The sequence below is a fragment of the Elephantulus edwardii genome, unplaced genomic scaffold (assembly GCF_000299155.1).
Source record: "Elephantulus edwardii isolate Elephantulus edwardi_28Jun2011 unplaced genomic scaffold, EleEdw1.0 scaffold00074, whole genome shotgun sequence".
NCBI classification, from domain to species: Eukaryota; Metazoa; Chordata; class Mammalia; order Macroscelidea; family Macroscelididae; genus Elephantulus; species Elephantulus edwardii.
This window is the reverse complement of record NW_006399824.1, coordinates 8,378,058-8,391,227: the sequence shown is the minus strand read 5'-3', so window position 1 is coordinate 8,391,227 and position 13,170 is coordinate 8,378,058. Positions and strand designations below refer to the sequence as shown.

Sequence of the window (13,170 nt, the reverse complement as noted above, 5' to 3'; positions counted from 1 at the left end):
GGGACCTCTCTAAAGTACTCAAGAGCAACGGTGTCTCTCTGGAGACTAAGGTGTCCCTGATACAGGCCATGGTTTTTGCAATCACTTGCTTTGCATCAGAGAGTTGGACAATAACTAGGGAGGATAGAAGGAGAATTGACGCCTTTGAGCTGTGGTGCTGGAGAAAAGTATTGAATGTACCATGGACGGCCAAGAAAACAAACAGATTCACCCGAGAGAGGGTTAAACCAGGCTGCTCTTTGGAGGCAAGGATTCTGGAGCTTCGTCTGACATACTTTGGACATGTTGTAAGGAGAGACAGGTCTTTAGAGAGGGACATCATGCTGGGTAGAGTAGAAGGACATTGCAGGAGGGGAAGACCCTCTATTAGGTGGATTGATTCAGTGACAGGGGTAATTGTGATGGGTGTGTCAGAGGCAATGAGATTGGCACGGGATAGAGCACGGTTTAGGGCTGTTGTACATAGGGTTGCTATGAATCGCAAATGACTTGACGGCACGTAACAACAACAACAACAGCAATAATGAGCTAGCAAATCAACAGAAACTGTCAATGAAATGAATTGACTCATAGGTACAACAGTGACCTTGACTTAAATTATGAAGATGTTTCAGAATTGGGTATATTTCCAAGTAGTGGAATAGCTGGGTGATAAGGAATTTCTATGTTCAAGCTTTTGAGAAAGCATCAAACTGCCTTCTAGAGTGGTTGTACCATTTTACAATCCCACCAACAATGTGTAAGAGTTCCTTTCTCACCAACATTTATTACTTGCTTCCCTGTTAACTTTGCCACTGTTACTAGAGTGAGATGATACCTTATTGTGGTTTTAATTTGAATCTCTCTTATTGCCAATGATCTGAAGCATTTTTTTTCATGTGTCTGTTTGCCATTCTATTTTCTTCTCTTTGAAAATTCTTTCCATGTCTTTTGCTCATTTTGTAATTGGGTTATCAGTCTTTTTCTCATGGAGGCCCACAAATATTCTGTACATTTTTGTTCTAAGACTTAGATGGAATTAACAAATGTTTTTTCCCCAGTCTGTAGGTTTTCACTCTGTTGGAAAAAGTTTTTTATTGATTCTAGTACTTGGAATATATCCCGAGAAAATTTGAACTGAGGCACAAATGGAGATTTGCACACGAATGTTCATAGCTTTATTATTTACCACTGCAAGAACATGGAAACCGCCCAAATGTCCAACCACAACAAGCGAAAGGATTGAGAAGTTATGGTACATTCACACAATAGAATACTATGCAGCACACAGAAACAATGATTTTGTAAATTATTATCTAACTTGGGAGGGACTATAGAGCATTTTGCTGGATGAACTAACTTAGTCCCACAAGGGTAAATATTGTATAAAACCATTATTGTAGAATGAGTATAAGAATGCAAGAGGGGTGGGAGAAGGTAGAAGCAGAGGGATGAGGATATGCAGGAGAAGGGGGGATTAATTTTAAGGTTGTACAACTTGATGGGTAAGGGAGTGAGGGAAATTGTAATAATATGATTTTGAAAACAATGTATTAAAATTTTGTAAATAAACTAGTATTTAAAAAAGAATTGGGTATATTTCATTCTGTTATACATGAGGTCACATGAGTTGAAGTTAACTTGATGACAATGACAACAGTAAAAGGCTTAAAAACACCTTGCAAAAGAATATACTCAGTAAATTCCTTTGTTGTTCAGACATAGAAATGGCACAATGTTACAATTTTCATTCATATATAAGTTGCTATATGCAGGTTACTTACCAGTATATATCCACGATTTCCTCTCTGATATGTATATACAGTTTGGTTTCAGTTTCAGAAGCTTTGAAGTTCCAGTTCCTGTACCTTGATGTCTTTAACATTTCTCTTATAACTGTTCTCATAAATGTTCATGAGTCTTGCTAGGACACACTTCTGTTTACCTTTTTGCTTACAAGGTCCCATATGACTTTATATTTCCTTTTTTTTATTTTATATTTCTTAAATTATTGAATTGACCTATGGTCAGAAACTCTTTAGGATCTAACTATATTTCCTCAATACTTCTATTTCTCTCTTATGATGCTACTAACACCTCTGTACATACTTTGAAGATACACTGTCCAGTCCTACTACAACAATGAGAAATTCTCTTTGTCAGAGTGGACATTTTCCTTTGGCTACAGAACTTGCTTAGCTCAATAATGAGGCTTAAGCACCACATCTATGAATCACCTCCAATCAAGGTACATACATACATACTCTCATACTCTGAGGTGAGATAAAAGTAGATTTTTTTTTTCAAAAATAACAAGTTCTTTAGTAGGATCAATCCTCAGTTGGCCAGTGAAATAAAATTGTTGCTTATATTAGCATTCTTTCCTTCATATTTCATTTTATCTGTCTCACTTTCTTCTAAATTACTTATTCATTGCAACAGAATTGGAACTGATTCATAGGCTTACAAGGCTTATAAATCACATGACAGGTGGTTGTTGTTATGCGCCTTCAAGTGAGAACCAACTGATAGTTGGCCCTTTAGTGGCTTTTTTGAGGCTATAAATCACACAGAAACAGATTGTGCATATTTCTCCTAAGCAGCCAATGGTGGATTTGAACCACTTGTCTTTGGGTGGGCAGCATAACTCCTTACCAAACTTCATAGGAGAAGATGTTGCCTCTCTTTTCCCTTGGATGGAATCAAAGTACTAGAGATGTGCCACCTTTGGGTTAACAGCACAACTGTATGGACTATGCCCACAGAATTCCCTATTTTTCATAAGGAAATAAAAGACATACAGGTTGGCAAAGAGATGGCTAAACCATCACTATTTTGATACGATGTGATATGATATGATATGATTGATATGATACACAGAAAATCCCAAGGACTTAAAAAAAAAAAAACCAAACTAAAAACACTAGTTACAGAGAAGGAAACCAAAAAACAATACTATTTAAAATAGCCAATCACAAATTGAGATACTTGGGAGTGAACCTAACTAGAGACACAACAGACCTATACAAAGAAAACTACAGAACACTTCTGCAAGACATAACAAAAGACTAAGAAATGGGAAAATGTGCCCTGTTCATCAATTGTTGTTGGTTTTGATTGCTGTCAAGTTGAACACGACTCATAATAATCCTTTAAACAAAAGGCCTGAAGCCTTTCTATAACGATTTCCATTTATCAAAGTTAATAGAGTTTCCAGAGGCATGTTGTTGCTTCCAGTATTCGCTTCCTGTGGCTTAAAGGTAAGAATTGTGCTATCAATGCAAAGGCACGCATTTCAAATCCACCAGCTGAAGGAGAACGATAGGCAATCTCCTGTGTGAGCGACAGCCTCTGAAAACCCACTAGAGAGTCAGCTACAGGTCATTTTCAACTCAGAGCAATCAACAACTTATATTCATCGATAGGAAGACTCAATATTTTGAAAATTACTATCCTACCATAATAGACTGATAATAAAGCATGTCTTTAGTTTCTGAAAACCTTGCATGAAAATTCATGCTAAGATGAGGTATCTCCAAATATTTTGCATGTTCACTTTCTGAAAGACATCAATTAGGTTTTATGGTGTTGTAAAAAAACAAAAACAAAAACCAAAAAAAAACCCCAAAACATTAACAAATAGATAAAAACAGATCACTTTGATCTCTATCTAAATAGTGTGCTTCATAGCAAATTACTCACTTATATCCTTGTGAAGACAACATATATTCTCCTAAATACACAACTCCAAGGCTGAAACAGTTCAAGTATTTCTGGTCTTGTCATCAGCAATATTCACATGAGCTTTCTTGCAGGACACTCTGGTTCTTCATCTAGACTGGGAAGGTTTGGCTATACAGATATTTTGTTTTAAATACAGTTTTCTGCCAGGTTTAGTACAGCAATGAGAAAGATCCTTTAGTTTTGTTCAAGGGAAAAATAGCACAGTATTTTAGATATATTTCTCAAGCTTCTGATTATGGTTTGTGACACTTGACACTTTAACAAATCCTCCACTATCATTTCTGCACATGCAGCAGTTAAATGTGCTCATTTGTGTAAGTTATAACCAAACACATAAGTAAAAGTGTTGTTTATGACAGAAGATCTGACGTTGGGGATCATATGAATTTCTCAAGTTCTAATGGATTTCAACACTGACATAAGTAAAACATTTCTTGTAGTCATTTCCAGACATTCCAGATGGTGAAGAGATTTGCAATAATTCACAGTAGGTAAAGCAAACTTACCCGAATCATCATGACTGAACATCTGATATCATGAATGGTATCATAGATCTTCTTTGAGATGTCCACAAATTGATTGTCATCAAATACATCCATCAAGTTCTTGCTTAAAGCATCCAAGGCAACATTCACTTGTGTTACAAACTCAGGTATTGCTGTTAAAATCAATTAGAAAAAAAGGTTGTCCTTTTCAGTAGTTTTTTTGGTTTTCATGTCAGGAGCTTCTTAAGTAATTGAGAATTTTATTTTTTAATTAAGTGTATAGCAACAGAATTTTAATTATCATTAATTTTAGCACAAGAAGAATAAAATATATTCTTTGAATCTTGGGTACTATCAAGTCAAGTATCACTCAGAGTGACCCTATGAAAAGTAGCTGTGAACTCAGCCCTATCCTGTATCATCCTCTCATCTCTGACATACTAGAGTACATAATGCTGAAGTCACTTTGTTACTGTCAACTACAGTGACTTTGTCTTTTCAGAGGCTGTCCTCTTTTTTGCTCACCCTCTATCTTTCCAAGCAAAGTATCCCTCTTCAAATAGCCTCACCCAGCTACATGGCAATATATAAAATATATTGGTAGTATACTTCTAAAGAGTAAAATAAGTCAAAGATGGTGAAAGATTCTTTTTTACTATTTTGATTTGAAAATAGTTTACATTTCTAAAAATATTATATTTCCCTTTAAGTCATTTAGGTTTACCGACTTTGGCTCATTTATCAACTTTTTTCTCATTCTATCCAATATGAATTCCTCCACAATGACAAAGAACAATTACTGGGAAAAGTATTAACATTGTACCTAAAAAGTTTAAGGAAAGAATGAATTAGTGTTTTTAAAAAAGAAGAAAATTTATTTAAGGTTACTGATTCTACTTATAGAAGTAGTGAAAATACAAGAAATGAATTTTTGGTAAGTTATTTTCCCTATCACCAAAAAGATAAAAAATAATCAATTCCATATGCAAATTATAGATATCTAAAATAACACAACACCCTGTCCAAACAAAAAGAGAAGAAAAGCAGTGCCACATAGAAACAATTTGTCCAAAGGATTAACAAACACATGAACTTCAACATCCACAACAATGAGAACTGAATGGCATAAAATGTGGCATAAAATTAAAAATCATAAAAGCGTCCAGACTTACTAGACAGACCAAGAGAGACTGAGAAAACCCCTAGCACTATGACTTCTTAGAGCCTGGAACAAAATTTGCTCCTGTGGTTCAGCTTTTAGGACAGTCAGGCGTAGAGAGAAAACAGTAAAACCAGAGAGGTGCCCACTCCTTAAGAAAAAAAGAAATCAATCGTACAAGATAAAAAGAGCAATATTCATCTGAGAAGAAAGGTTCAAAGAGAGCGATTAATCTCATAAAGCAAAATGCATATGAATGGTTGGGTGGAAAGCCAATTTGATTTGTAAACTTTCCCTCAAATCATGATGAGAAAAAAGAAAAAAAATACTAAAAAATTTGAAATTATAATAAGTAAAATAACATTATCCTTAACATTTTTAAGAATGTATTTATTCATAAGACCAATCCATAGATTTTTTCTTTTCATTTAGATTTCAAAATATTTCAAGTTAAATATTTATCCACATTTACTTTTAATGTTAATGATTGTAACATTCGTTGGCTATGCATTATGTTCAAGGCATTGCTCTAAGCAGTTGATTTAATTTACATTTAAAACAGACCCATATTAGCCTGGCTTATTGCTCAATTGAACAAATAAGACACAGAGAAATCAAATGTCTTTCTGGCTGTTATTATGCTATATAGTAGAACAAAGATTTAAATTCAGGCCAAATCTGTTGACAACTATTACCCACAATTTTAAGCTTTGCTGTTGTTATTGATGAATTGATTCTCATTGATGGCAACTTGTACCTTTTTAGTTAGTTGCCACCACATCAGTTTGAGGTAGTCTCTGCCTCTTGTGAAGATGCACAAATTAATCCTTAAAGATCTTGTAGTTCTTAGTGTGAGCTCTTGGGTCCCTTATGACCCATGCAAACCTTATAGACTATAACAGCTCCCATTGGGTTTCCAAGACCGTAAGATATTTTTACAAAAACAGTATATTTGTTTCAACTGTATCCTCCTTACTTTCTCTAGGCATTTTTGAAAATGTAAATTCTAATTCATTCTTTTTTTTCCTGTTTCTCTTTAACAGATGGGTATCCCTTTCTCTAATAAAGTAGTTGGGGGGTTTAAGTTGGAGTTATCCACTGCACCACCAGGGGTCTTTGACTGTTTAGTGATGCTAATGCTAGAAGATATTCATCACCATTGAGCCATTTCTGACTCATGTAAACCTGATGAGTTACAGTATAGAACAGCTGAAAGGGTTTTCTCTACTTGATCTTTGTGAAAGCAGACTGCCAAGTCTTTCTTTAATGGTGCTACTGGGTGGATGTTAGCTAAACTCTGTATATCAGTCAGGTATAAACTTCTTAGATATAAACCACATGCCTTTGTATTGAAAGTGCAGCTCCTTTTCACAAGGCCACCAGAGCTACCAGACATGACATTCGGAGAGACCAGTCACTACGAAGAGGGAGAATGTTTAGCAAAGAAGAAGGTCAGCAAAAGTAAGGGTAACCTTTAATGAAAATCAGGAAAGCGTGTGTCAGAGTTGTATCCTTTCTCTATAGCTATCAAATCTGTATGCTGAGCAAATCATTTAAGAAGTTGCACTTTTTGAAGAAGAATGTTGCATCGGGATAGAAGGAAGATATGCCAACATCTGCATTGCACAGATGACACAGTGTTGCTTGCTGAAAGTGAAGAGGTATTGAGGAAGGCTTGAAGCGTTTGCTGCAGAAGAATTACAACCTTCAGTATGGATTGCATCTCAACATTAAGAAGGAAAAAACCCTCACCATTGGGCTGATAAGCGACATCATGATAGATGGAGAAAAGATCGAAATTGTCAACAATATCACCTTCCTTGGATCTACAATCAACACCCTTGGTACTAGCAATTAGGAGATCAGGAGACATAGTTCATTGGTCATGTCTGCTGTGAGGGACCTCTCTAAATTACCAAAGAGCAGTGATATCATTTTAAAGACTAAATATGCCTGTTTCAAGCCATGGTGTTTTCAGTTATTTGTTATGCATCTGAAAGCTTCATAATGAATACAGAATGATAGAAAAGAAATTAATGTCTTTAATCTATGGTGAAGAGTATTGGATTTATAGAGTATTTATTGGATATCCCATGGGCTTCCAAAAAAACAAACTGGAATGTGTTGGAAGAATGGGACCAAAGTTCTCCTTGGAGGCAAGGTTGGAAAACTTTCACCTCAAATACTGTGTCATGCTGCTAGAAGAGGCTATTTCTTGAAAAGGTATATCATGTTTGGAAAGATAAATGGCCAGCAAAAGAGAGGAAGGCACTCAATGAGACTGGGTTGGCACATTGATTTCAGCAATGGGTTTGAGTGTATCAGAGATTATGAGGATGGCATAGGGTAGAACAGGGTTTGGATCTGTTGTTCATAGAGTTGCTGTGAGTTGTGCTTGACTTGATGGCACCTAAAAACAACAGAACATCAAGGATCATGGATATGGTGCAGAAATAGGCAATATTTTTTTCTGTTGTCAAAAGATCACCAAAAGTGGTAATCAAATCAATGACAACTAACAACGGAAACATACCTTATTTTTAAGTCATAAAACCTTTACCCACCTCTAGTCATGGTTTAGGGAGCTCTGATAAGAAGTAGGAAGGACTTACACTGCTAACCCAAAGACACACAATTTAAATCCAACAGCTGATCTGTGGGAAAACAGATCGCCTATCTCCTCCCACGCAATTTTATGCCTCTAACAACTTGTGACTAAAAACAAGTCCATAGTCTAAACGTATGTCCTATACATTAATCAATAGATTCACATTGTTGCTGTTGTTCTTATATATTTACAAGTTGGAACCAACTCGTAGCTGATCCTCTAGTGAGTTCTTAGAGACATGGGAGAAGATTGCCTATGTTTCTCCCATGGAGCAGCTGATGGATTTGAATTGCATGTTTTAGGATTGGCGCTCTCTTACCACCAGCCACTAGAACTCCCTTAACTGTACTTAGCCATAAAATATTCATTAGAAGTAAATAAAATTTGGGGCCCTGGCCCCCCCTTCTGTTTTACTGTCAAGGAAATAAAACCACGAAGTGCTAAATAAAAAAAAAAGTAAATAAATTTTACTTCACAGTAACCATATTTTAGTGTTCAGTCACAGGTAACTCTTGGAAACAATTTCTGGGCATTACATAAATAGAGCATGTCCCTCATCAAAGAAAGTTTTATTAGATGGCATTGCTCCTCCTCCTCCCCCTCCTCCTCTTACTCTTCCTCCTTTTCCTTCTTCTACTACTACTAATGTGGTTTTATCACATCACTGCCTTTTTACATTTCTTGGATGAGGTAACAAAGAGAAAACTAATTCATATCGTTTTGTCTAATAACATTGTTCTCAACCACATCTTAAATCTATGTGGATATAGCTCCCAAGTTAATACATTAATTACTGTCCCCATATTATGATATACCTAAGTATGTCCCTAACCTTAATTCCAGAGCTGTGGATCCCATTGCACATAGTACAATTTTTTCTAAATGTCTGATAACACCTCAATGTGTCTTATCTAAAACTAAAAACATTATTTTCTTTCTAAGGACACTGACTAGTTTTCAATATTACAGATTCGGTTGCTCAGTCATCATGTGAGAATCTTCTGTGTCTTCTATGACCTTCCACTTATTCTTACTTCTCTACCTTGATTTCACTAAGTGCAATCTATTCTAGAACATAAACATATAAAGCCATTGAAAGATTTTGCCCCAGTTACACTGTTATTATTGTTATATACCATTGACTCAAACGACCAATAGCTGAACCTCCAGTAGTTTTCAGAGGCAGTAAATCGTACGAGAGGAGATTGCTCATTTTTTTTTTTCTATAAAGCAGCTGGTGGATTTGAACAGAGTGCCTTCAGGATTGCAGTACAAGTACTTAACACTAGGCTGACATCAGCCATTATTATTTCAACTTGATTTCTTCCCATACTACTCACACATATTAAATATATTTCTTCTTAAAATTATTTCTTAGCATTAAATGCACTATTATCTACTACATAATGTATGATGATAAATAATTTGCTTTATATAGAAGTTATGTCACTACACTGTTTATAATGTTTGAACTATTACTTAAAACTTTCCCATTTGTATTCCAAATACCTAGTCTAGGTAAAAGGTGCTCTGATGGTCTAGTGGTAAGAATAAGCACTGCAATCCCAAAGGCAAGGGTTTCAGATCTACTAGCTGCTGAGCAATCGCCAACTCATGCGATTTACTGCCTCTGAGAACTCATCCGAGGGTCAACTGTTCAACAGTATAAAGCAAGAAGATACAAGACAGATAAAAATGTAAATGCAATGCAAAAATTTCAGTTTGCATGTCAACATAGTTTATTTTTTTGTTTGTTCTTAGGGAAGTGTATAAATAAATCGTTCAGGCTTATAGGGACACAAATATGTTAGATGATGTAACCATACTTTTTATTGTATTTTAAAAGTATAAAAGAAAACTCCTTAAAACAATAAAAACCAACACTCTAGTGTCCTATTGTTGAGACTTTTTTTTCATATTCCTGTCTACTAAAATTTAAATCTACCAAATAAGCGATATGGATGTCAAATAAGTGATGGGAGTGTCAGAGACAGTATGATTGGCACAGGACACAGCAGCGTTTAGGGTTGTACATAGGGTCTCTATGAGTCACACGCCACTCAAGGGCACATAACAACAAGAACAACAAACCAAACAAGCCTACAAATACAATTATAGCATCTCACTCTCTAATAAAACTTTTGTTTTTATCTTGTAAGAAATCCTTGAAACATAGTACTTAATGCATCAGACTCCTAACTAGTGTCAATAGTTTGAATACATCAATTTACTTCTGGAAAGATTTATAGACTAAGAAATCTGATAGAGGGTCACTATGATGAATCAAATGATGGCCAGTGGGGACAGTAATGATAAAAGTTAAATTGCTGACATTCTCTTGAAAAAACAAAACAAAAAAACATATAAAAACTACTTTTAACTTCCATGTGAGACATTGTGAAAAAGACTAAAGATATTTTACAAAAAATATTACAGTCTTTTAAAAATGGCAATATAATCTCACTTTAGTTGCTCTAGGGGCCTTTTACTAATAAACTAATATTAGCTCAAATGAAAATAAAATCTTTTCAGAAACAAATGTTCAGATTGTAAAGTACAGATGGAAGCTACTACTCTTTCACTCTAACAGCACGAGTGAACTATTCAAAGCTGCTGTGTAACTTATTTCTCATTTCATTAGCTTAAGCGTCAGATGTGAATATGCTTTACTTACACTATGGACATATGGTCTCTTAGATCAGACTCACAGCAGAATTTTTTTTCTTTTCGTCTTTTCAAGAAAATACAAATTGAGTATAATTAAGTAGCTGTTAATGGTAATTTAGAAAGGATAACAAATCGATCAACCTGTCCTGACTTTATAATCTACCTAGGTTTCAGAAAAACAAGATATTTACACACCGTATACAATCATGTTACACATTCATTGATCAAAAGATTCCATTTGTTGAAATTGACTAGTTTAATCAATTGAAATGCCAAGTAGGATAGAGTGTTCTGAGGTTTGGAGGGTAGATTTATCAAGAAAGGTAGCCTTTGAATCAATATCTTATCAGCTTCAAACTTAAAGTATCTTATCCATTTTATACTGTCAAGTTCTAAGTTTGCCCAGAGCTCTTTTGAATTTTTCTTACCTTTCTATATTAGCTTAATTCAGAATTTGCCTACTCCTCTCTTATTGACTATTTAATTTTCTGAAACTTCACATTTACTACAATAGTGAAAACTCCACCAAAATCAATTCCTGGAAAATAAAAACTTTCTGGAATGAATAGATTAGGAGGTATGCGATAAAGGTAACACTGATTGTGATAGTTATGGATTATGGGTCACTTGGGCTCTTTATTCTCAGTTGTCAAGTAGTTATATAATGACTTAGTTTGATAACTATATTGATGTGATGTGGTCATCTATCTTTTTTCATATTGTCAATTGTTGCTATTTATAGACGAACACACACACACTTTCTTGTTTTAGTCAAAAGTTGGGTGTAAACTGGTTGTTTTTATTTCATTCACAATTGTGTGTGAGCTGATTTGATTTGCTGGATTTAGCTAACAATCAGTTGTGGGCTGGAAGCCTCTTATTTAAGTCAATCAGGACCTGGTGAGTTGGCCTTTGCATTTAAACGTTGTTTGGGCCTTGACTAAGTGTCCAGCTTGGAGGCTTATGTATAAAGCAGTTGGATTCTGGAGAGTAAGTTCTTGTCCTAGTTGAAAGTTGAGTGTAAACTGTTTTGTTATTTTTATTTTGTTCACAATCATGCCTATTTGCAGATTGGATTTATTGGATTTAGCTAACAGTCAGCTGTGGGCTGGAACCCTCTTATTTAAATCAATTAGGACCTGGTGAGTGGACCTTTGTATTTAAAAGCCACCTAGGGCCTTAGGCCTAGTGTTAATCTGGGAAGAACATTGTTCTAAGTGGTAAAGCTCTGGTCTGTCAGTTTGCTATACAGAAATGCGAAATGTTGTGATGCTGAATGTTGTGGCACTGCTGTGTCAAATACCATAATGGTTACCCATGGTGGACAGTGTTTGGTGGAGTTCCCAGATTCAGATAGGCTTGGAAGTAGGATTGGCATCCATCCTTAACAACATGCCTTTGGAAACCCTATGAACATTATAGAAACAATGATAGTTATAGAACAGGGTTCAGATCAGGGTTTAGGTTTTGTTCATAGTGTCAGTATGAGTTGACCTTGACTCAGCGGCACTTAACAGCAACTATATATATGTACCTAGATCTTTTGAACATAACAGTGTTAATAATTGAACTGTTGGTTTATAAAGGTTAATATCAAACTCATCGCCATCAAATCAGAATCAACAAATAGCTGACTGTCCAATAAGTTTTTGAGGGTTGTTAATGGAACAAGAGGGGATTACTGATCTTTCTCCTACAGAGTGAGAGGTGAATTTGAATTGCCAGAGAGGTAGCTCCTTTTGGTTAATAAAGCAACTTATCAATTGTGCTATCAGAACACACAGAAGAAGAGCCAACATTTACTGAGCACACTGTAAAACATATAAAAACCATGTGAGGCAGAATCTATTATTATCTTCATTTAACCAATAAGGAAAATGAGTGCTACAGTTAATAAGTAACAGCTATAAATTAAGTCGACTCGGTGAACCCAAAGTCACACTTCCTCTTTTCGATAAGTCATTGAGTTTCTGAATTGCTGTGCACATTGGGGAATTTATGTTATTTTTCTGACAATGAGGTTAATAGATTAGAAGAGCCAACTTTTACTAGCACTAGAGCCCCATTTAGTAGTAGCCAAGGAATATTTTATCCCTTCTTAATCCCTGCTAAGTTTATTATGTGCATTTTGAATGAGGGAAGGGCACATAATTATCAGATTAAATAGGTCAGAAAGAAATTCAGACTTATTACAGACAATGATCTGAAATGATATTACCAAGTTATGTTTTCTATCATTAATAAAACTTAGAATAAAATATTTCTAATTATCCTATAATCTTTGAAAATTACTAATGGTGGCAGAATTTGGCTTTGGAAATTCTGCTTTATGTTACTTGAAGTAACTGAGGAGAATCTAATATCAGAAAGTGTAATTGAAAAGATTGAAATTAATATAGTCCCTATAGTTCTCAGCTGAATTAAACTTAAGTTTCTATAGTTCTCAGCTAAGTTAATTTTTAAAGCCCCACACCCAGGTATCCAGGGCAACAGTATTTCAAGAATAGCTAGCAGAAAGGCAGAACAAA

The 13,170-nt window shown here is 35.2% G+C and overlaps 1 protein-coding gene across 1 annotated transcript in view; it reads right to left on the bottom strand.

Moving 5' to 3' along the window:
* CTNNA3 (catenin (cadherin-associated protein), alpha 3) overlaps positions 1-13,170 on the bottom strand; it is a 2,453,748-nt gene that overhangs the window by 466,584 nt on the left and 1,973,994 nt on the right. Inside the window, exon 13 of the mRNA XM_006889022.1 lies at positions 4,230-4,381. Coding sequence (XP_006889084.1) covers positions 4,230-4,381 — 152 coding nt within the window. The remainder of the gene's footprint in view (positions 1-4,229; positions 4,382-13,170) is intronic.